Below are 26,277 nucleotides of genomic sequence, written 5' to 3' on the forward strand. Positions count from 1 at the left end.
AATAATAATAATAAACAATCAATAACGACAAACATGGCAAGCACAAATTGCATGAGTGAGATACGAAGTAACAAGCTCAAAAAATAGGAACAAAGAGAAGGATTCTGAAAATTAATTTATGTTTTTTTTTTTTTTTACATGAATGAAGTTTTCAGTGACGGGGACACATCTTACCATAACGTATAAACCCACAGAATTACAGCTATCAGTATTATTGCAAATGCAATAAGATCAAGTTTACTACCCATTTATAATGAATTTCACTAACAGAAAAGCCCAATAAACCGAAAACTGCAAATTGTTTTATGGTAGAGACCTCCAGAAATGTGCTTTAGTAAAATGTGAACTCACGTGAGGTGATAGTGCCTTAACCCTCTGAAGTTCTTTACAGAAACTTTCATTTTGATCATTATCATGGTGCTGACTAAGCGATAAGTGACAACAGTACTAGTAAATCTACCAAGAAAGGGAAAGCGATTGATTTGGATCAGAAAATTAAGATAATAAGGACATATGAAAATGGTCAAACATTAACAAGTATTGCACGGAATTTAGATCTGTCAGTGTCAACAATGAATGCAACAACAAAGACATACGAGAAGTGGTGAAGGGATCGGCACCAACGAGGTCAACTATAATAACCAAGGCTACGAAATACATATTAGTTTTTACAGTACAATAACATGCGTTTTTTCCTTCCTTTTGTTTTCTTTTCTTATGTGGCACTCTGGCTACTTCACTGCTGTCCCCAGATAAAGTTTTTAATTGAAAAAATATAATTTTTTCAATTAAAATACAATGAAAAAAAATATAACTATTTTTCTTCATTCTTCTGAGGATGTTATGTGGTTTTTATAATTTTGGCATATTAGGGATATAATAGTAGCAATATTTTATTAGTCATTCCCAAGTTACATAAAAAGTTCTGGAATGTATCTCTTACGTATGCCAGAGACTTACTGTATTCTACTATGCAGACTCCTCCTCTGGGTGGGGGGAGAATATTCCAGTAATCAAACCGTTCAAACCTTTTCTTTCAATAGATTCTTCTCATATCCCTTGATCAAATTTATTCAGCACCTCAATGTGGAAATATTCTTACTCTCCAAAGACTATTTTTTTTTTTAGTTGATGCTGCATCGGCCTCTATGGCCATAATGCACCTCCCAAAGTTATTTTTGCATTTTACTCTGATCCAAGTCTGAGGCAGGATTCGAACCCGCGACCTTTGGGTTGCCAGACAGGCACTAGCCCACCTGGTTAGCCCGGTCGGCTCCAAAGACTATCACAACCAAAAGAGAGCTATGGACATCATCCTCCTATCGTCTAACCTGTAATGTGGGTGGGCAAGATTTTCTTTTTTTATATCTGACTCTTGCTATAAATACAAGTTATTTCTTGTTATCGTTATTTATATATTTTTGTAATCTGCGGAACCCTTTTGGTCTTGGCCAAAATGAGTATGTTGCCACCAGTTAAAAGTTATATAATTCTCTGTTACAATAAAAACAGTTGGTTGATTGGTTTTTAACAAAACATGAAAAACTTGACATGATGATCCAAGTCCAGAACAACAAAAATGAATATTAATTAGTTAATTTTATTATAAATTCAGAGTTTATCATTTTAGACATTTCTTATTTTTATCCTGTAATTATCTCCCTCAAAACTATAAATTTAAATACAGTAATTTAAAAACTATAAATTTGTTATAGCACTTTCAAAGGAACCAGCCCCAAAGAGCACTACAAGAGGAAAACTTCATAAATAGAACTAACTACCTACTTTGGAGGAATAATCATGAAACCAGAAGAAAAGTTCAATAAAATAAGAAAAAAAAACTAAAGGTAAGACTGGGATAGGGCTAAAAGATATATCACGAGTTTACTGTAGATATGTTTGTACCATACCATGGATTCTGACTTTAGCCACTTATTTCTTCCAGGGCCCTACTAACAGGCCAAATATTATTAACTCAGTTTACCCAAGGAAAAATAGATATTTGCTGGTATTTTCACCCCAATATATTTTTGCTATCTAATGCTTACCCCCTCCCCACTACCTTCCAAATTACAGGAGGAAAGTTTTTTTGTACTTTCTTTTTTCTATTTTTTCACTTTAACAGCCATTACACTCCCCCCCCCCCAAAATCACCCTCTTGTATAATGGCTACTGCTCTTTCCTTGTTGCATAAACAGGAGACTAGATAGCATTCCATATTTTACTCAGTTTTTATCATTTTCCATCTCAATGATTATGTTTCAATATCTTATTCTCAGATTTGGTTTTGTTCTCTCTCTCTCTCTCACACACACACACAGTGCTGCAATAAAAGTTTTCAATTGCTATTTCAAAAGATTGGAAAGTATGAGGGTTTGTCACAAAACTGTCACTGAAAATTCAGCATTAAAAAAAAAAAAAAGTACAAACTATCAAAAATCTTTTCTAGAAAAGGAAGAAAGCTGCAAACCTACTAAACTACAGAGTTGGATATTTAGCAGTAAATTCTATTCCAAATTATTGAGCACCTGCTCACTAATTTAGTTCACTATATTAGTTCAAAATGCAATTTTCAAAATTAAGCTTACAAGAACTCTAAGCTTATCTATAGCAATATCATTTCTATAAAAACCATTTGCTTTTTTTTTTTTTTTTTTTTTTACAAAACAGGCAAACATGTAAATAGTGAAAAAAAATAAATAATAAATAAAAATTTGATCCTTATCCCTCTTGAGTAAAATCATTAATGGGTTGTCATGTGCTAGACAGATGAGGTGGACTGGCCTCCCACTAATGAGGTGCCAAGAAAAGCACCAAATAGCCAATTTGGAGATACCACATAAATAATATAACATAATAGAGGTAAACCTCTATATATAAGGTTAATTCATGCAACGAGTGTACCACATATATCGAAGTCTTTTCAATGGGAAAATTCTAATTCATTCATGATGTTTTGGAACGTTTTTTTTTTTTTTTTAATGTAAACCCCAAACACGAGAGGTATTAGAACCTATAGTACTTATTACCGTGCTTGGATTGGAGGCTGAGAAGACGAAAGAAGATATTTGTTGACATTAGACTTGAACTTCTGTAGACTGTAATTTTCAGGAAATACGTATGAAGGAAGGTTGTTCCAGAAAACGGCAGTTGAATGAATAAACGAGGAATATTCAAAGTTGGTTCTGTGTGTTTGGAGTTGGACAGTAAATGGATGTTGGCTGGTGGCGGCACGTGTTCGGACTGTTTTGAAAGAGAGAGCAGGAATTATAGAAGCCAATTCAGAAGAACAGTGCCCATGGAAATATCTGGAGAAGAGGTATGCAGCAGAAACAGTACGTCTATGAGACAGCGAGTGCAGACTCTGTTAGAGATGAATCATTAATTAACCTAACTGCCCTCTTCTGAATGGAATCAAGAAGCCTGAGAGAGGTTTTGGGGGCACCACCCCAGATGTGGGAACAATATTCCATGGCAGAGCAGATTTGCGATTTATACAGAGTGAGCAGCTGTTTGGAAGAAAAGTAACGCCGAGAGCGAATGAGAAAACCAAGTTTTTTAGATGCAGAGGAAGCAATATTTGTAATGTGCTTGTGCCAAGAGAGATTAGAAGTCAGGGTAATCCCCAAAAGAGATATCATTTTGCCTAGAAATCGGAGTGGCACTAAAGATACGCATAGGAGCAGAAGAATCCTTTTTGCAAGATATAAGACAAGACTGAGTTTTAGAAGGGTTGAAATCAACTAAGTTGTCTTTGCCCCACTGGAAAATTACCTGAAGATCGGCATTTAAGGAATTGGTAGCAAATTTTCGAGAAGTTGAAGCTGATTGAGCAGGATAAGGTTTCACAAAATGGAAAGTTGAATGCAATGTGCTATCATCGGCAAAACTATGGATAGGATTTCCAGTCAATGGATGAAGGTCATTAATATACAAGAGGAAAAGAGTGGGAGAAAGAACTGAACCTTGGGGGACACCGGCATTAGTGGAGAAGTTAGAAGACAGAGGGCAATCTACCATCACCCTCAGTGAGCGATCAGAGAGAAAACTGGATAACCAATTACTAAAAACAGTTGGCAAACCATAAGATGGAAGCTTGTTTAGAAGACCTTTATGCCAAACACGATCAAAAGCCTTTGAGATGTCAAGAGCAACTACTTGTTTCACCGAACCTTTCCATTGAATTAGTCCATAAATGGGTAACATAAGCCAGAATATCACCAGTGGATACTGGTGCTAGTTCGGCAAACTAGCATGCTTCTTTCCACATCATCAGCATCATCAGCCATTTTTAATCCACTGCAGGATGAAGGCCTCTCCAGCAACTTTCCAGTTCCTTCTGTTTTGAGCACTGGCCATCCATTTACTACTCACAAACTCATGAATTTCATCTATCCATCTCCGCCTTTGTCTTCCAGGTTTTCTTCTATCTTGGATACCATTCTGTTATTTTCTTAGTCCATCTGTCATGTCTTCGAGCTATGTGTCCTGTCCAAGATCATTTTAAGTCTTTAGTTTTGATAAGAATTTCCTTTACTTGAGTTTGCTGCCTAATCCATGTGTTTCTCTTCTTATCTAACAGTCTGATTCCCAATATAATTCGTTCCATTCTTCGCTGTGTAGTTGTCAGCTTCTCTTCCATTTTTTTTTGGTGAGTGCCCAAGTTTCACTTCCATAAGTCATGGTGGGGAGTACACATTGGTTCATTATTTTACATTTCAGACAAACTGGGATATTGCCCTTCAGTATGTGACTATATTTCCTGAATGCTATCCATCCAAAATTTATTCTTCTCTTGACTTCCAGCCATTTATCATTATTACAGCTAATAACTTGTCCCAAAAAGTATATGACTCCACCTTTTCAATTACTGCTCCTTCAATCATTATTTCCCTTTCTGTGGCATACTTGTTCATCATTACTTTTGTTTTAGCCATATTCATCTTTAGTCCAAAATCCTTACTAACTGTGCATAACTGATTAAGATTTTCCTCTAATTCTTTGGGATTGTGGCTTATGACCACAATGTCATCTGCAAATCATAAATGGTTTAGGTACTCCCCATTCACATTGACTCCTTTCTGCAACCAGTCTAATCTTCTGAAAGCTTCCTGAATGGCAGCAGTAAACAGCTTCGGAGATGTGTCTCCTTGTTGAACTCCTTTCTCGATTTTAAATTTCCTACTGTCTTTGTCTAGTCTAATAAAGGAGGTAGCACTCTCATATATTTTATTCAAAATCATAATATATGGGGTATCTATGCCTTGTCTTTCCAGTGTGCCCGAAACATTGCGTTATGCTATATGGAGTCAAATGCCTTTTCATAATCCACAAAAGGCAGACATAAGGGTGTTTTATATTCATTTGCTTTCTCCATTAGCTGTGATATTACATGAAGGTGATCCATAGTTGAGAATCCTGTCCTAAAGCCAGCTTGCTCTTTTGGTTGATTCTCATCAAGTATTCTTTCTAATCTGTTAGTAATGACCTTTGTGAACAACTTGTAGATGTGGGATAACAAGCTAATTGGTCTATAATTTCCAATTTATCTCCTTTCTTATGCAGCAAAACTATGATTGCATTATTCCACTGCTTAGGCATCACACCTTTTCTAATGCACTTTGTGAGGAGCCTTGCCAGTGTTTGTGTTATATCTCTTCCTCCCAATTTAACAACTCTACAGTAACTTCATCTTCCCCCAGGGCTTTCTGATTCTTCATTTTCTTCAATGCATGTTCTATCTCATCAGGAAGAATATCGGGTATGTTGTATGTGTTGCTACTTTGCAATCCATCTTCCCCACTGCTGGCATCATTCCCCACATTCAGCTCTAAATCCATAATTTGTTGTTTAACAGTTTCCGAATTTTGAAACATCAGCTTGAGTTCCTTTAACAAGACTTCCTCAAAGAACACACTCCTCTCCTTCAGGAGCATTTTCTTCTTTCTCGTCGTAGGCACACTGTTGCTCCAATTCTATAAGATCCGCATCAGTGAGTGGCTATGAATGTGAATCCAGGCATTCTCTGACATTAGGGGAATCAACATCTTCAAAGCCAAGATCCTTTCCAATGATGCTAATTTCTTCAATAACAGCATCAATTTTTCAGGTATCTTTTTTTGCATTGTTAATTTTTTTGTTTCGTAATGGGCTGAACTATTTGAAATTTTAGAGGGCATATATAGAGGAATAGTATTAATGTTTGTGACTGTATTAACCGAAACTCGCATTGATCGAAAATGCATATACAAAGGGTACTAGGAAAGTTTTGCAATATGACGCAACAATGAATCACAGGAAGCTGCTTGTTGCTGCATGTTGAGACATGTTCATACGTGCATAGTAGCCGCCGCGCCAAGTCGATGGGCTCAGTTATTCATTAGTAGTGAGAGTGTAAAGTGCTTGCAATGGCATCGTGGTCACGAAATGAGATAAGGACGTTTTGCGGTATAATTTCGTGCGTGGTTTAACTATAGACCAGTGCTTAGAAGAAATGACTCTTGCACTAGATGATGATTGTCCACATCGTACAACGATGTTCAGGTGGTATAGAGAATTCCAAAGGGGAAATTTCACTCTGGAGGATTCTGAGAGGCCGGGAAGGCCACGAACGTCAGTTACGGAGGAAAACGTTACTGCTGTGAGGAAGAAATGACTCTTGCACTAGATGATGATTGTCCACATCGTACAACGATGTTCAGGTGGTATAGAGAATTCCAAAGGGGAAATTTCACTCTGGTGGATTCTGAGAGGCCGGGAAGGCCACGAACGTCAGTTACGGAGGAAAACGTTACTGCTGTGAGGAAAATGCTTGACGAAAACAGGCCAGTGACCTACCAACAGATAGAGGATACTTTGGGCCTAAATGCACCAGCAATTCGTTCGATTCTGCAAGATCATTTGCACGTGAAAAAACTTTGTTCTCTCTGGGTGCCGCATCAAACTGACTGAAGAGCAGATGACACGCCGTGTGACTTGGTGCCGGGAGATGTTAAAAAAGTTTGATAAGGGACAATCTCGGTATGTGAACAACATCGTGACAGGTGACGAGACTTGGCTGTACTATTACGATCTGCCGACCAAGGCTCAAAACAAAGTTTGGGTCTTTGATGATGACGACACACCCGTAATTGTCAGAAAATCCCGATCTGTAAAGAAGAAAATGATAGCTGTATTTTTCAAATCGAGTGGAATTGTGGAACGTATCGTTTTGGACACGCAGAAGACAGTCACAGCTAACTGGTATACTGAACAATGCCTGCCTAAAGTCATTGGATCTATGAAGAACCTGCGGCCAAAGTCAAGAATGGACACCTGGTACCTCCATCACGAAAATGCTCCAGCTCACCGCGCCAAAGCCTGCACCGAATATTTGACCACGACAGGACTGAAACTTCTCGAGCACCCTCCCTACAGTCCAGACCTTGCTCCCTGCGACTTTGCACTGTTCCCGCATGTGAAAATGAAGCTAAAAGGGAGGCGGTTTTCCAGTGATGAGGACCTTCTATGGGCTTGGGACAACGAGTGTGCTTTACTCCCTAGTGAAACTTGGCAGAACTGGTTTAAAGATTGGTTTCGAAGGATGGAGAGGTGTATTGAATGTAGAGGAAATTACTTTGAAAAAATTAAATAAACAAAGCTGTACTGCAAAACTTTCCTAGTACCCTTTGTATTAAGGTTTATCTGTACTTCTCTTTCTAAGCAGCTACTACTGCTTTTTTTTTCTTTTTTAATAGCACAAGAGCTGCTGTGACCATATTGTATCTGTTGCTTTGCTAATGTACTGCACTGATCCCTGTAAATCTGAGCGAGAGAGAGAGAGAGAGAGATGCATTTAGGGAACTGTTTATTTTTAGAGTAGCTCTCAGACAACTTGTATAGCAACAGTACTATCAAAACATGAGAAACCAATGCTAACAAAAAAGATCAGTGTAATGCATTTGACTGTTTTTTGAAAAAAAAAAAAAGTGTTTATAACTCAATTAATTAGACAGGCTGCAGTGAATCCAATTGTAAAACTAAATTTACATTTTTTTTGAAGCTGATACAGAGCATTTTGTGGCTTATTAACTAAACCAGAGAAAAGATTTGGTTAATCAGTGTTGGATGAAAATTTTAACAATGTCCTAATATAAATTCTGAATAAAGGCTGTTAGATAAGAAGAGAAACACGTGGATTAGGCAATAAACTCAAGTAAAGGACATTCTTAACAAAACTAAAGAAGTGAAATGGACTTGAGCAGGACACAGCTCAAAGACGTGATGACAGATGGACTGATAAAAATAACAGAATGGTACCCAAGAGGAGCTAAAAGAAAACCCTGGAAGACAACAATGGAGATGGCAGATGAAATTCAAGAGTTCGTGGGCAGTAAATGGATGGCCATTGCAAAAAACAGAAGGAACGGGAAAGTTGCTGGAGAGGCCTTCATCCTGCAGTGGATTCAGAATGGCTAATGATGATGAATATGAATTTTGCATATTAACAAATTCAGATGTTTTCAGAATGTTGAAACATCTGATTTCATTAATAGCAAGTACATTTTCTGATTCGTGTTAGGAAATACACTTTAAGCATACAGAAACTGCCTCTGTATCCAAATTTACGAAGTGATAGCATGTAATCCACCACTTTTTATTAATTTTGGCTTATTCACATGAAATAACACACACACACACACACACACACACACACACACTTACCTATATACTGGCCTCCAGTTGCCCTAGAATCAACAGCCACAATTACTCCACCATGGTATTTGAATGCCAAAGTTGTAGTACCTTTATCATAATGGATTTTTAATCCACGCCCATGCTCATCTACTGAGAAAGCTTTCAAACCTGCCACAGGCTGTATTAAAAAAAAAAAAAAAAAAAATCATTTTATTTCATACCATTTCTCTAATTTTATTTTAAAATAATGTTGAATATTTTGAGCATCCTACTGATGCCAATTAAAAATAGAGTACAGTACTTAAGCTGTCTGGTTACTTTATGGTTGTTCTAGGATTATTACGCAAATTCCAAACATTTAATTGGCTAAACAAGAATAAATACAGATTTGTTCTTAATTCCAATTTGCCATTAAAATTCCTAATAGCATCTGAATCTACTGATGAACAAGTCTCCAATTTCCAAATCTTGTTCTCCAAGAACATTCTCTACTTGCAACTTACTCTTTAACATGCTAAACCTGATAATACATCATAGCAATTTTCATGTGCAGTGCAATAAAAACTCATTCGAAGTAATGATTAAGAATGTGTTTTTTTTTTTCTTTTAAAAAGGTCCCTTAGTGGGTTTTTTTATTTATTTATTTACACACACGTTAAAACGAGGAGCACAGAAATATAAATTTTACATAAAACAAATGAACATAAAGCAGGGCTCTGTTCTGGTGATCGATCAGCTGCATGATTTAGGATGAAAATGTCCAATGTTTCCTTTAAACCCTCCCTATCTAGGTTTTTCACAGATGGCATCTGCTCCTATAAGTACCGACTGCCACCTTTTGAAAAATTCATGGGGAAAGTTTATTAGTGATGCAAAAAGGAAATCAATGCAAAATTCACTTGTGCAAGCAGTTTTTTTGGGGGGGGGGGGGGTATCATTTCCAACCAAAGTTCTAGGGATGCTAAATAAAGAAATTTGATTTACTTTGTTCCCAATGAATGCAGTAAAATTTGTCCCCCACACACACATTTACATATGTTTTTTTTTTTTTTTTTTTTTTTTTGTTTAATATCAGAATTGCAACTGTCACTGTTAAACTTAAATATCAATGATATGGACTAACAGAAGTAACAAGATGTGTCTCCAAAGTTTTAGGACTATATTCATAAAAAATCAATCTCAGAAAAACAAATTTATTACCATTTAATCTTCAAAGTATATAATCCTCATAACTCGATAAAATTCTGGTTGGGTCTGTGGAACTAATCTTGTGGAATCCTGTTTAACTCACTCATCATACTAGTTTGGACCTTTGAAACACTGTCAAACCCCTTCAGATGGAATTTCATTTCGGGGAACAGAAAATAATGAGCAGGTGCCAAATTTGACAAATACCAGGAATGGTTAAACACCGTAACACCCTTCTGCACGAGAAACTGCTTGATGATGGTCGTGATGTGTGAAGGTGCATTGCAGTGAAGAAAGAGCCACTTGCCTAACTCAGCTGCATCTGGCCTAACATACCAAATTTTTTTCAACAGTCTGCTCTTCCAGTACAAATTCTTTGTGCACAACTCCTTGACAATGGAAAAAAAAAAAGCCAACATTGTTTTGGACCGAGACTTTTGGAACCAGAGATTCGTTTCTTTGGCATCAGCGAATTTTCTCCAATACATGCAGCTGATTGTCTTTTTGTTTCCGATTTGTATGCAGAGCACTAGGATTCATCACCAGTTATGATTTTTAAAAAAGTCTAGATCACTGTCTGCCATCTCAATCAAATCTTAACACCTGTTCCACCATCAATGCATGCACACAGTATAAAGTGTGAGCAAACTTTTTTTTTTTTTTTAATAATCTTCCATAAACAAACTGCCAAACTTTTTTGATGGTTGAGTCCATACAAAACTGGAATGGGCACCCCTCCATGCATCGTCCTGAGAAACTTCCCACCCTTCACAGAACTGTCCATATCAGTGAAAAATGAATCATGATAGTGCTCTTCGTGTCCATAAGCTGCACTCACCATTTCACTTTTTCAGTTGCACTTTTTCCAGCTTTAAAACAAAATTTTATTGCCACTCTTTGCTCAGTCCTTGAATCCATGATAACATGATTTTATTGCACCAACTTTCCATTAAAACACTTTTGTGCACACTGATGGAACTTGGCACAGAGACAGTTCAGACTTGATAGTGAATAGTTTCAACCGTGGCCAATATATGGCACTAGTAGTATCATTTTAAAAAAATTAAATCAGTCCTAAAACATTTCAGACACCCTTTGTACTAATTCAGTGATGAATTAACGTTAATCTGATTTGTTAAATGCATAAAAATCTGAGTTCTCCAAATTTGGCTAATGTTTAGTACTGTCGTAACTAGGGTTGCCAGCTTTCCTAGGGAGAGGCAAGAAAGTTTAAAGTTGGAAACTAAAATTTTAAATTATTTTAATTTTCTTAATTCTGACATATTGTGCAATTACATACAATATTTATTATTATTTTTTTTGGATAACAACCTTATTATCCAAAAATAAGGTATTTTTCCAACTACAGTACAGCCAAATCTTGAGGCTTATGTGGAAGGTTAGTATAGCAACAGGTATTTGTATACATGGTGCTGTAAATAATTTGCTAACTACTAAACTCTTTGGGGCTTAGAGGGGAACAGGTATCCTGTGTGTTATCAGACACTCAGGCTAAAACACTGATGGATCCAATATCTCTATTACAGAAGATTTAGGAGAAGTCCGGTTGGCCTGCCTCCCTAAAATCCACTCATGCACACCTTCTCGATGGTAAGCCCTGTTACGTCACTTAGGTGGCAACGAACATGTAGAGTGGTTCTCTTCCTGGTCAGCATGAAGAGGAAAAGACCAAACCCTCTAGCATATGACAGCACGACGAAACAAATGGCCCTCAGCAGCTTTCACTCCCCCTCTTATGGCAGCGAGAGGATCAGAGTGGAAGCAGAGGGTGCTAAGAATCACTGGGTATGACCAAGCTGCCATGCATGGAAACTAAACTTGGCCTGTTATAACATAAGATCACTCATCGGTGAAGACAGGATATTAGAGCTGAAAAGGAATTAGAAAATGTGAATTGGAATATCATCGGTTTGGCTGAAACAAGAAGAAGAAATTAATCACTTATAAGTTTATCAAGTGGAAATCTGCTGTACACCAATGGAAACAGTGAAAGGAGTGAAGGTGGGGTGGGTTTCTGGTCCATAAAGATTTTAAAAACAACATTTTGGAATTCAAAAGTACATCACCAAGGATGTCAAGACTAATACTCAAGATTTCTAAGAGGTACAAGCTAAAGGTTATAATGATTTATGCACCAACATCAAGCCATGATGATGAAGAGGTTGAAGAAATGTACACTGAAATTGAGTCTTCTAGATGAGCAGAAAACCCACTACACTATTATTATGGGGGACTTCAATGCTAAGGGTGGAAAAAGACAAAACAGCGCAGAAAGGGAAACTATAGGAAATTTTGGAATTGGTGAAAGAAATGAAAGACTTGTGGAATTTTCAGAATCTCAAGGACTGTCAGTAATGAACACCTTTGTCAAGAAAAGGGTGATTAGAAAGTGGACATGGAAGAGTCCAAATGGATTAACAACTAATGAAATAGACTTCATCCTCACTAACAGAAGATATATTGTGAATGATGTTACTGTCCTGAATAAGGTAAATGTTGGAAGTGATCACAGAATGGTAAGATGTACACTTGATATAGATGTAGGAAAGGAAAGGAAAAAACTGACTCGAGTAAATAATACAAAGGTCTTTGAGATAACAGAAGAGGAGAAAAAGCACTATGTACTGGAACTTAACAAGTTTGAGCTTCTGCAGACTGCTCAGGACCAAGACATCGACGAGGAATATTACAACTTTCTGAAAGTGATAAGGCCCAAGAAACCTATAGGGAAAAAGAAATCCAAAGAAGAAAAAATTAGTCAAGAAACACTTGTTATGATGAACCGAAGGTTGAAAAATGAAGAGCAAGATAAACACTGACAAGGAAAAATTGAGTATACTGAGTTATGCAAAGCCATTAGAAAGAGACTCAGAGAGGACATAAGAAGATTTAACACAATAAAAGTAGAACAAGCATTAAGGGAAAACAAAGGATTTAAATCAGCAGCCATGAGCAGTAATACAGAAAGACAAATGATACTGAAACTGAAGAATAGCGATGGTGTACTTATAAACAGCAGAGAAGGCATAACTCAAATAGCAGGACTACTATAGAGAATTATACAAGGAGCGAGGGAATGATGCCAGCAGTGGGGAAGATGGATTGCAAAGTAGCAACACATATGACATACCCGATATTCTTTCTGATGAGGATTGAAGAAAATGAAGAATCAGAAAGCCCCGGGAGAAGATGAAGTTACTGTAGAGTTGTTAAAATTGGGAGGAAGAGATATAACGCAAAAACTGGCAAGGCTCTTCACAAAGTGCATTAGAAAAGGTGTGATGCCTAAGCAGTGGAATAATGCAATCATAGTTTTGCTGCATAAGAAAGGAGATAAATCAGAAATTGGAAATTATAGACCAATTAGCTTGTTATCCCAAATCTACAAGTTGTTCACAAGGATCATTACTAACAGATTAGAAAGAATACTTGATGAGAATCAACCGAAAGAGCAAGCTGGCTTTAGGACAGGATTCTCAACTATGGATCACCTTCACGTAATATCACAGCTAATGGAGAAAGCAAATGAATATAAAACACCACTATGCTTGGCATTTGTGGATTATGAAAAGGCATTTGACTCCATACAGCATAACTCAATGTTTCGGGCACTGGAAAGACAAGGCATAGATACCCCACATATTATGATTTTGAAGAAAATATATGAGAGTGCTACCTCCTTTATTAGACTAGACAAAGACAGTAGGAAATTTAAAATCGATTAAGGAGTTCGACAAAGAGACACAATATCTCCGAAGCTGTTTACTGCTGCCCTTGAGGAAGCTTTCAGAAGATTAAACTGGTCGCAGAAAGGAGTCGATGTGAACGGAGAGTACCTAAACCATTTACGATTTGCAGATGACATTGTGGTCATAAGCCACGATCCCAAAGGATTAGAGGAATATCTTAATCAGTTATGCACAGTTAGTAAGGATTTTGGACTAAAGATGAATATGGCTAAAACAAAAGTAATGATGAACAAGTATGCCACAGAAAGGGAAATAATGATTGAAGGAGCAGTAATTGAAAAGGTGGAGTCATATACTTATCTGGGCCAAGTTATTACCTGTAATAATGATAAATGGCTGGAAGTCAAGAGAAGAATAAATTTAGAATGGATAGCATTCAGGAAATATAGTCACATACTGAAGAGCAATATCCCAGTTTGTCTGAAACGTAAAATAATGAACCAATGTATACTCCCCACCATGACTTATGGAAGTGAAACTTGGGCACTCACCAAAAAAAAATGGAAGAGAAGCTGACAACTACACAGCGAAGAATGGAACGAATTATATTGGGAATCAGACTGTTAGATAAGAAGAGAAACACATGAATTAGGCAGAAAACTCAAGTAAAGGACATTCTTATCAAAACTAAAGAACTAAAATGGTCTTGGGCAGGGGCAGGATACATAGCTCGAAGACATGACAGATGGACTAAGAAAATAACAGAATGGTACCCAAGAGGAGCTAGAAGAAAACCTGGAAGACAAAGGCGGAGATTGATAGATGAAATTCATGAGTTTATGGGTAGTAAATGGATGGCCAGTGCTCAAAACAGAAAGAACTGGAAAGTTGCTGGAGAGGTCTTCATCCTGCAGTGGATTGAAAATGGCTGATGATGATGATGAAACTCTTAATTAAAAATAATGGCAGAGATAAAAAGAATATGAACAGTGCAAAAAAGCTGCAAGAGTAGCTCGTGGTGTCTTGTCAATGATATACAGGAATTTTGCTAGTAGGGATAAGATAAGGCAATGGTCAGGCCTCACCTTGAGTACTATATACAAGTCTGGAGGCTTCATTTTAGGAAAGATGCAGAGCTGCTGGAATGAGTACACAGAAGGGCAACGAGATTGGCGAGTGGAAAAAAAAAAAAAAAAAAGGTTGGTATTACCAAAAAGGCTTAAGTTCTGCAAATTGCAGCTCCTGGAGACTAAGCATCTGCGAGATGATCTAATTGAAGTGTATAAGGCCTTGAATGGATTGAGCAAGCTCAATGCTAATGGGATTCTTCCTCTTGCTCAGATTACTCACCCGAGGAGGCATAAATTCAAATTGAGGAAAGACAATTGTAGAATAGATGTGCGGAAATTTGCCTTTAGCCAGTGGGTGAGTGATAGTTGGAACAAAACTTCATCTGTCGTAGTGGTGGTTAGCAACTTAAATAAGTTCAAGGCAAAACAAGACAAACATTTGGAGTGAATGGATGGGTGAAATGGAAAGGGTGTTTTTTTTTTTTTTTTTTTTGCTGATGCTATATAAACTTGCTTTCTTGCATCACATGCCCTACTAATGCTAACATCAAAGTTCACACAGAGGTAATTCAGTGACAAAGGCTACTAAAATTTGCACTAACGTAACTCTAAGAAATATCTGGATTTAAATATTAAACCACTGGTTAGCCGTGGTTCAATGGTTAATGCATGCAGCCACAAGTAAGGTTGAACAGTACATTCAAACCCAAATCCCTGTGATCAACTATGGCAACAAAATCTGGATACTCTTAATAATAATTAATACACTATGTATGTTGTCACAACAAATAAGCAAACTCTTCTGGCCTTGGCCATATTGAGAATAAATGAAAATTTATTTTACTTTTATCTATACAATATCAGTGTAGATACACCATAGTTTACTCATAAATTTAAACTATGTATGTAGTGCAAAAGGCATCGTTTTTAATTGTATCTCATATTGTGGCTACCTTTACAACAAGATACCACGTATTGCACTACTTTGAATAAGTAACGCTTCTCTAGTAGAGAAGACTACTGTTATTTATTCTCAGTGGATACCATCACCCAGACGGCACCGTTTCAAAGTTGTTCACCTATCATCGGTGGGTGGGTGGGCTGGTACCCTGGTAATGCAACATGCCACCACAGTTGAGAAGTGATTCCACAATATGAGAGATGCCAAATTGTGTACAGATAATTACTTAACAAACCATATATAATTATACCTTGTGCCATATATAATTATGCCTTTCATCTTTAAATACATTATCTGTACACCATTTATTTGGCATCTCTCATATTGTAGAACCACTTAGCAACTGTGGTGGCATGTTGCATTACCAGGGTACCTGCCCACCCACCAATGATAGGCCAACAGTTTTGAAACGGTGCCATCTGGGTGGTGGTATCCACTGAGAATAAATAACAGTAGTCTTCTCTACTAGAGAAGCGTTACTTATTCAAAGTAGTGCAATACCTGTTATCTTGTGAAGGTAGCCACAATATGAGATACAATTAAAACAATGCTGTTCCTACACCGATATTATATAGTTAATTACTTAAAAACCCATATATAATTATGCGTTGATTTGATTTTTTATGGCGCATTGGCAGCTAAAGCGTATGATTATGCCTTGTGCATTTCATCTTTAAATAAACTTTACACTTTTTGATGTATAAAATACATCAAGTACACCAGCAAATGGATTAGTAGTAGTAGTAGTAGTGGCATGTGATGCAAGAAAGCAAATGTAAGAGCTTATGCAGCATCAGCCAAAAAAAAAAAAAAAAAATATCACACCATTCCCTCCAAATGCCTGTCCAGTTCCTCCTTAAATTTATTCAACCTATACAACTTCCACAACGACAGATGGAAGTTTGTTCCAGCAATTAACCACCCGCTGGCTAAAGGCAAATTTTCACACATCTAATCTACATCTGTCTTTTCTTAATTTGAATTTATAGCCCCTTAGGTTCGTAATCTGAACAAGTGGAAGGATCCCATCAGAATTCAGCGTGCTGAACCCATTCAAGACCTTATACACCTCAATCAGATCACCGCGCAGGTGCCTAGTCTCCAGCCATTGCAATTTGCAGAACTTAAGCCTCTCTTGATAAGAGGATCCCTTCATCCCCCTCACCAATCTTGTTGCCCTTCTCTGTACACGCTCAAGCAAATCTACACCCTTCCTAAAATGAGGCCTCCAGACCTGTACGCAGTACTCAAGGCGTGGATTGACCATTGCCTTATACAGAGGGATAATCACCTCCTTTTCCCTGCTAGCAAAATTCCTATATATCATTGACAAAACCCCATGACCTGCCCTGGCAGCCTGTCTGCATTGCTCAGAAAACTTCATATCTGACTGCACAATTAATCCCAGGTCTTTTTCATTTTCTACCACCTTAAGTGTAGTACCACACAGTAGGTACTTACTTCTACCCATATGCAGTACTTTGCATTTGTCAAGGTTAAACTTCAGTTGCCACTTCTTAGCCCATCTGCCCAAATTATCTAGATCCTGTTGCAGTAGCACACTGCCATTACTGTCATTAACAACCCTGCCAACCTTCGTATCATCTGCAAACTTCGACACTAAGCCTGATATGCCTTCATCAATATCATTGATAATGACATACAAAATCATATACATCAATATCATATACAAAACAACAGTGGACACAACACCGAACCCTGTGGGACTCCACTAATAACATTAGTCCAAGAAGAGCAGCACCCATCGATTACCACCCTCTGTCTTCTCCCACTTAACCATCCTTTTATCCATTGTAGCAACTTACCCTTAATACCATACTGCTCCAATTTGTACAATAGTCTTCCATGCGCAACAGTGTCAAAAGCTTTCCTGAAATCCAAATATATGATATCAAAATTATTTTTTCGCATCCAGTTCCTTTGTAACCACATCATAATATCCTATCAAATTTGTCAGACAAGACTTTCCCTTAACAAACCCATGCTGTGTCTGAATGATTGCTGCAGTCTTGTCTAGATGATCCTGCAATGCACCTTAGCACACGCTTCTTGATTAGACCGGGGTTCGAGCCCGTCACCACCAAATACGGAGGATGCGGAAAGGTCAGGGAATTACCACATGTCCCGGAGCAATATGGCCTTAGTTGCTAATGCTCCTAAAAACCAAAATAACAAACAAGCAATGCATCTTTAACTAGCGACTCCATTATTTTACCCGGAACAGAAGTTAAACTAACTGGTCTGTAATTACTCGTGTCACCCTTCGATCCCCCTTTGTGAATTGGGGATACATTTGCACATCTCCAGTCCGTGGGAACCTCCCCTGAGTCCAAGGATGCTCTCATAATTATGGTTAAGGGTTTGCTTAGTTGCTTTGCCGCCTCCTTTAATATAACTGGATAGATCCCATCCACCCCAGGTGCTTTTCTTACATTTAACTTCAACAGTTTCTCTTCCACTTTGCTCTCAGTTATTACAAAATCATTAAGTATCCTGCTACAATTTGATAACCTTCTGCCATTTTCAAACCTTAATAATTCCTCACGTGTGAATGTAGATGCAAAATACTCATTCAGTTTGTTTGCTATCTGAGCAGGATCATCAACAGTCGAAACATCGATGTCAAGTGGACCACTCAGATGCATCCCCTTCCTTTTAGAGTTTATATAAGTAAAGAAATCCTTGCTGTTTTTCTTAGCATCTTTTGCCAAGGATTTCTCATAATCTGCCTTCGCCTGCCTAATCTCCTTTGTAACTTGGTTACAGATCAACTTGTAGCTATCATAGGCTTCTGTGTCACGTGTTAATTTGTATGCATCCCATGGATTTTTTTTCTCTGTTACGAGTCTCATTAGTTCATTTGACAACCACTTAGGCCTAAACCTTGAACAATATTTCTTAATAGGTATGAAACTTTTAGTAGCATCCACAATTAATTCCTTGAATGCTTCCCACTTAGAATTTACTGTTGGTAACATCATCAGTTGATTCCACTGTACAGAATTTAAGAACTGTCGGAGACCACTGTACTCGCCTTTACGGAAGCAAAAACCCTTTCCTTTACCCCTGATGGTAATTAAATCTTTAAGTAAATCCCACGTCAGTACACTGTGATCACTGCCACCTAGTGGTTCTTTTATCTGCAAATTCCTAATACATGAATGATCACTGCTGATAACCAGATCAAGAGTATTACTTTCTCTGGTTGCCTCTCGAACATGCTGCTGCAGAAAACAATCATCCAATAAATCCACAAATATCTGACTAGTGTGCGAGTGCCCAACCCACAAGTTCCAGTCAATATCTGGGAAGTTGAAATCCCCCATTATAAGACATTCCGATTTACTAGCCCACTCTATTTCTCTGTACAATTGTTCATTGTACTCATTCGAGTCATTAGGCCTATAATACACTCCTACTCTTATTTTTGCTTTTGCAGTGCTTATGTCACACCAAAACTGACTCAACAGTGCACTGTTCATCTATATCAACTGGATGCACTTCTTTTGATTTTATGTTTTTCTTAATTAACAGCATAACACCTCCTCCCTTCCTATCCTGTCTATCCTTTCTGTACACATTGTACTCCCCAAATTCCAGTTCGGCATTGCTTATATCAGTGTGACACCATGTCTCTGATATCCCAACAATATCCACCTTTGATGTCTTGACCAACACTTCAAATTCATCAAATTTATTTACTATACTTCTAGCATTGGCATACATGCAAGCATACATGCTCCTACTCCTATTCTTTGTTACCCTAACACATCCCATATACCCACCCGTTCCACGACGACCGCCACCCGTCCCTAAAACCCCCAACACCCCACGCTCCAGTTCGCTACTTATTCTAATAGAAGTTGTACAAGAATCACCTTCACCTCTGCCTACGGCTACTGTTAAACTATTAGTCCTTGTATCCCCCCAAGCTATCAGTTTTCCGACCCACCCAACACTGCCTCGATAGCATCAGCAAATATTCTTGCACCCTTTCTATTTAAGTGTATCCCATTCCTGTAGAAGCAATCTCTCCTGTTAACAAGTACAGTCCAGGCTGAAAAAAATTCTATCCCTTGAGCCTTGCACAATCTTTCCAGGGTCGAATTGATCGACAAGGCTCTCATCATATACTCCCTCCTATCGTGTCTGGGCAGAATTGCAGACACTTTCAAATTCAACCCTAATTCAAGACTTTTTTTCATCAGTGACCTGTACTTGTTAAGTAATTCTGCTGGTCTCCTACTCTTGATATCATTAGTGCCAACATATACAACTATATCACCTTTTGTGCCCTTAAAAGATGATATCTACTCTACAACATCATCAACCTTTGCCCCTGGCAGACATACCCTGGTCCTGTTCCACCTATCCTTTTTGTACAATATGTTCCCCATTTCCCTGACAATAGAGTCACCAACAACTACTAGTTCCTGAGGGACCAGCGCATTCTGCCTTGGGGGTTGCCGCTGTGTTGCGTGATGACCAAGTGCAAGCTCTGGCGTTGATGTGGGCAGCTGAGAGCCTGATGGGCCCCTCAATTTAGATCTTTCAAGGGCATCCACCCTGTCCTTCAGACTCTCATATAGGCCCATAACAACACTGAGTTGTCGCCTGATTTCCTTACACTCCTTACATCGCACACACACAAAGACATCCCCCATGGTAATATCATGTTCCGTTCCAGATAGTTCGGCAAACATTTCACAAGTTGCACATTTTTTTAGGCTGTGATGCGTTGGAGAATCGCCCCCCCCCTCGGTTCTCCCCCGAGTCACAGCACTCCTGCCACTTTGTGCCCGTTGCTTTGCTGCTCTAGTTTGGGGCATGATACTTTAAATTAATAAAATCAATAAATTAAATTAATTAAATGTCAATACGCTATCTAATAGAAACAGTGAAGCATATTACTGTTTCTATAATTATACGTTAGATCTACCTAGCTACCTCAATTAAAAATCTGAATTCCCTATCACTACATACAAAAACAATGCCTGCAATATTCGAATGAAATAACGGTTTTATAAAGTATTACGTATAGCTACAAAAACTGTTTATATAAATTAAAATAAAAATAACCAGCGTAATTAAAACTATAAGACTACGTATTAAGTACAATATAAAATAACAATTATGTAAATAAAAAGCAAACACTTATCGTTTTTTTCAGAGCCTGTAACTCGCAGCTGTATTTTCTAAAGAGAGTCAGCGCCCTCCAAAACCCATATATAATTATGCTTTGATTTGATTTGATTTGATTTTTTATGGCGCATTGGCAGCTAAAGCGTATAATTATGACTTGTGCATTTCATCTTTAAATAAACTTTACACTTTTTGATGTGTAAAATACATCAAGTACACCAGCAAATGGATTAATTTAAATGTAACTATCAGACTATTATTACCAAATTAGTTTTAAAAATTCTGAGTATTGTAATAATTAGATAGTTATTGTTAACTGCTCCACTAGTTTATCTGCTACCATAAAGCAGTTACAATGAAGTTAACACCTCTGACTATGGTAGCTGTATGGAGTATAAAAGGAAATTTATTTGCTGGTCTAGGCGCCTCCATAGCCAGGTGGGCAGGAGCAGCAATGCGTAGCACATGCTTCTTGATTAGACCAGGATTCGAGCCCGTGACCACCAAATATGGAGGATGCGGAAAGGTTAGAGAATGACCACCGCACATCTCCGGAGCAATATGACCTTAGTTGCTAATGTTCCTAAAAAAAAAAAAAAAAAAAAAAATTTGCTGGTCTGGTTTAAAAAATTTAAAGGTTATTTACACTGAAAGGACAGAATTCATGGAATGTGGTTCCTGGGCAACACAATGTTGTCACCCCTCTCGCTAGTGGACAAACCTACCGCTTGGCAGATATATAGGTACGCTGCATTCATGTAGACGGTAATTCGATATCAGTATGGATAAATGTGAGTTAACCGACTTTGAAAGAAGGATGATAGTGGGTGCCTGAAGCATGGGTCACTCTATTGCAGAGGTGGTACAGAAATTGCACTATCCCCATTCAACAGTATCAAGAGTGTATCAGGAATACGCCATTTCCAAAATAACACCCCATCATGGACAGTGGCATGGGTGGAGAAAGGTGGTGGATGAACGTGGCCGTCAACGTCTTTCTCACATTGTTTCAGCCAACCAGAAAGCGACAGTGACACAAATCACCACCAACTTCAACGAGGGAGGTGCCAGAAGCATCTCCATCAAGACATCATTAGTTGCAATAGGTTATGGGAGAGCCGCCGACCCGTCAGAGTCCCATTGCTAACACCATGACCCAGGACTCTACGCCTCAACTGGGCAAAAGAACGTCGGCACTGGACCTTGGATGATTGGAGATGGGTCTCCTGGTCCGATGAGTCCAGTTTCCAGTTATTTCGAAGGGACGGGATGGTGTGTATCTGGTGGAAATCGCATGAAGCTATGCACACATCATGTCAACGTGGAACTGTTCGGGCAGTAATGGTCTGGGGAGTGTTCAACTGGCACACAATGGGACCTCTGTTTCCCAAACTTTTTTAGTCACGGAACACTTTTCATCTCACAATATATTTGCAGAACACTTTTCATCCCACAATATATTTGCAGAACACATATTTAGCTAGATCCAAAGAACTGTTTGCTAATATTTTATTATGTATGATGCACTGTGCATCAGGAGCATCTTTATTTCCAACACATGTAAACCCAAAATGCAAATAACTGTCATCATACTTTCGTTTTGTTTTTTTTTTAGTAGGTTACTGTTTTTTCACTTCAGATTTTTGAAGAACAAAAGGCTGCAATTGTTCATCCTCACTATGAAGCAAACACTGTGTTCATTTTCATCGACTACAGTTGCAATACTAGAAGTACTTGCTTCTCGTTTTAAAGTTCCATTTTTCAACTACATATCCATGGTCATTTATTTTACTAATAATATTTCGAAAATTCTGATAATTATCAAAAAAAATTTATTCAAGGAAGTGAGTTTAGTTATGATATTGATTCGCTTCCCCCTCTACTTCAACCTGTGTACTCCAGGCTAAATCGCATATGAATGGCATACTAGATCATATGGCATACTACATTGCTACTTTTTCATAGATGTCATTACTACACATACTTCTCTATGCAAAAGCCCACCAAAATAAAGTGTTCCGCAGTCTATTTGATTATTAGTCTATGCCAGTATATTAATAACCAAAAAAAAATTTATGTTAAAAATTAAATGATACAAAGTGATGTACACTACAAATATGCAAAATTTATTTATTTTATTTATATTTTTAATTATTAATTACAATTTTTCACGGAACACAACAGAAATTCGTTTACTGTGGATTCAATTAAGGGACTAATGCTTACAAAATTCAATTTCAGTGACATGCTGTGTATCTATTTCCATTCATATGTTCCAACAGCCTGTTCCAAAAACAGATTTACAGAGAAAAATTGCATTAGTGGAAAAATATTAAAGAAATGCAGAGAACAGCAAATGAATTACGCTGAGGGGGAAAAAAAAAAAAAAAGTTTTTTTTTCATCTATACCAAAATTAAATTTTGTGTCATTTTTTACGAATTAAGCAATCCACATAAGTATGGTAAGTAAAGTACTACATATCGGAAACAGCAACCCCAGAGCAACGTATCAACTCTGTGGTACTACACTGACAGTGGTAGAGAATGAAAAGGGTGGTTGTGCAGGCAGATATGAAGTTCTCTGAGCAGTGTATACGGGCTACAAGAGTAGCTCATGGTGTATTGTCAATGATATACAGGAATTTTTCCAGCAGGGATAAGGAGGTGATTATTCCCTTGTATAAGGCAATCGTCAGGCCACACTAGAGTACTGTATACAGGTCTGGAGGCCTCATTTCAAGAAGGATGTAGAGCTGCTGGAACGAGTACAGAGAAGGGCAACAAGATTGCTGAATGGAACAAAGGGGTGCTCTTACGAAGAAAAGCTTAAGTTTTGCAAATTACAGAGTCTGGAGACTAGACACCAGCGAGGTGATCTGATAGAGGTGTATAAAGCACTGAATGGTTTGAGCATGCTCAATGCTGATGGGATTCTTCCCCTCGCTCAGAATAATCACCTGAGAGGGCATAAATTCAAATTGAGGAAAGACAGATGTAGGATAGACGTACGGAAATTTGCCTTTAGCCAGCGGGTAGTTGGTTGGTGGAAGAGACTTCCATCCCTTGTCGTGGAAGTTGATAGCCTAAATAAATTTAAGGCTCAGCTGGACAGGTATTTCAAACGAACAGAGGGGTGAAGTGGAAGTGGTTTTTTTTTTTTTTTTTTTTGGCTGATGCTGCATAAGCTTGCTTTCTTGCATCATATGCCTCTACTAATGCTAAAGTGTGAATTCCGTTAATTTAAGGGAATTGGGTTATTCAATTAAAATATTTAACATGTTATTACTTTGCCAATGACCGTGTTATTACCCTATTATCATAATAAACTGTTATTAAAGGCATGGGCATTTTTGAAAAGACTAAGAAAATATAAGGTGTTTTGGTACAATAGGGAAAGGTGTCCTCAAAAGTCCCGATTTTTCTGACCAAATATCCTCATTTTTAAGGTTAGAGAGGAGGCAGCCCTATATATAAGGAATACCAAATATCCAGGATATATCACAGTGATTAATGACCTAAAATGTGCACATTTCTGCTGCTTCCCAGACAACAATTTCGGACCTAATCATCACAGCATCAATGGAAAGAAAGGCATTTGAAGAAGGAAATCCTCAGAAACTCAACCAATTTAAAGGCTCATATTCATACTTTGTTAGGAAAAGCAATTTTCATCATATTTGTGATATGCTTATGCTAAGAGAACTTAGAAGTAAAGGTAATTCCTAATATAGATATGTGATTATGTCTATAAAACTGAGTATCACAAGAAGAGAAGACTTTTTTTTTTGCAAGAAACAAGAGAGAACTGAGTTTTAGTTAACCAAGTTAACTAAAACCAAGTAGTTAACCAAGTTTTCTTTGCCCCACTGAAGAATCACCTGGAAATTGGCATTTCCAGTTCTCAGGCACCTGGCAGTATAACATTTCTGCAGAAATGATGAATGGCAGTTTGGCTCAGTGGAACAAGATTTTCATACGTGATAAAAACTATTTGCTCTTGACTTTTGAGCAGTCTTCTTTACACCACTCCAAATGCACAATGATTTCCAGCCAAGAGCAACACATCACTATAGTCATCCCTTACATTCCATATTCATTGGCTGTAGCTAGCCATCAATTCATCTTATTCTGAAAACTAAAATTTTGATTGGGGGGTTGCAAATTTCATGATATATCAGAGACATCTTGCTTACACAAAAACAAGAGCTGCAGAAATGCTGGGCTTGATCAATCAAGGCAGACTACCTACCACTTCACAACACCAATCGAAGTTTGTTCCAACAATCAATTACTTTCTGGATGAAAGCATTTTTAGAAATACTGAAACACTCCTTTGCCAAATTAATGTCCACTTGCGTCATCCAAGAAAGAGTAAAGATGACATTTGTGCTGGCTCCAACATATAAGGCCGCCGTAGCCGAGTGGTCACCTGCAGGTGCATAAGTAAACGTGCCTTGAGTAACCCGGGTTCAAGCCTGACTGCTGAATACGGTGCTGTTTCTTGTATTCTCTCTCTACCTTGTGAACTCCTCTGACTGTGTGGTCATCCTGGAGTATAAACAGAAAATTTATTTATTATATCTATCCATCCTAAAATGAAGCTTTCAGACCTGTGCTGAATACACAAGAAATGACCACTGCCTTATACAAAGGGCTAATCACCTCTCTGTCACTGCTGGCAAAATTCCTGTATCTCATTGACAGAATCCAAAGAGCTGGTTCTAGCAACCTATCTGCACTGCTCAGTAAACCCCATATCAGCATTACCCTTAGGTCCTTTTTTATTTTACACTACCCCTTAACAAATCCATTCTGTGTTGCAATATACATGCATTCCTGATCTTACATTATTTCTTTCTTTTAACAACTGAGTTCATTATTTTCTGTAGGGACAAAAGACATGCATACTGGTCTACAATTACTCATGCCATCCTTTGAAAATAGTGGAATCATTTACATACCTCCAGTCTGTAGAGATATCTCCCGAATCCAAGGATGCTCACATAATTATGGCTAAAGGCTCTTTTGTGGCTTTTAATAATACCAGATATATTCCATTGGTCTCCAGTGTCTCATTTACTTTTAACTCCAAAAATATCTTTTCCAGCTTCATTTCGTTTACCATGAAATCATTTAGCTCCCAGTTACAATCAATGACAGAAGGTATACTGCTGTTATCTCCACCCCTAAAAGTTCACACATGAATGTAGATGCAAAATGTTCATTCATTCTGTCAAAAACCTGTACAGGATCATTAACAGTTGTGCCATTCATATCCAGTGGAACGATGTGGTTATCCTTTTGGTATTAACATAAGCAAATTTAAATAGTAACAAAGAATTCTTTGAATCGTTAACAAAAGAAAATGGATGCAAAAATAATTTGACATCATATAACTGGATTTCACAAAAACGTTTGATACTGTTGCACATAAAAGATTGCATTACAAATTAGGGGACTGAATTAAGGGCAACTTATTGCTATGGATAGAGGGATGGTTAAATGGGAG

General features: G+C 37.8%; 1 protein-coding gene across 1 annotated transcript in view; it reads right to left on the bottom strand.

The window, feature by feature from the left end:
* Positions 1-26,277, bottom strand: part of LOC150078660 (proteasome subunit beta type-5-like) — a 105,067-nt gene that overhangs the window by 56,436 nt on the left and 22,354 nt on the right. Inside the window, exon 2 of the mRNA XM_090384059.1 lies at positions 8,704-8,854. Coding sequence (XP_090240185.1) covers positions 8,704-8,854 — 151 coding nt within the window. The remainder of the gene's footprint in view (positions 1-8,703; positions 8,855-26,277) is intronic.

This window comes from Mastigoproctus giganteus, chromosome 10 (genome assembly GCF_048544385.1).
Source record: "Mastigoproctus giganteus isolate SK-2022 chromosome 10, ASM4854438v1, whole genome shotgun sequence".
NCBI classification, from domain to species: Eukaryota; Metazoa; Arthropoda; class Arachnida; order Uropygi; family Thelyphonidae; genus Mastigoproctus; species Mastigoproctus giganteus.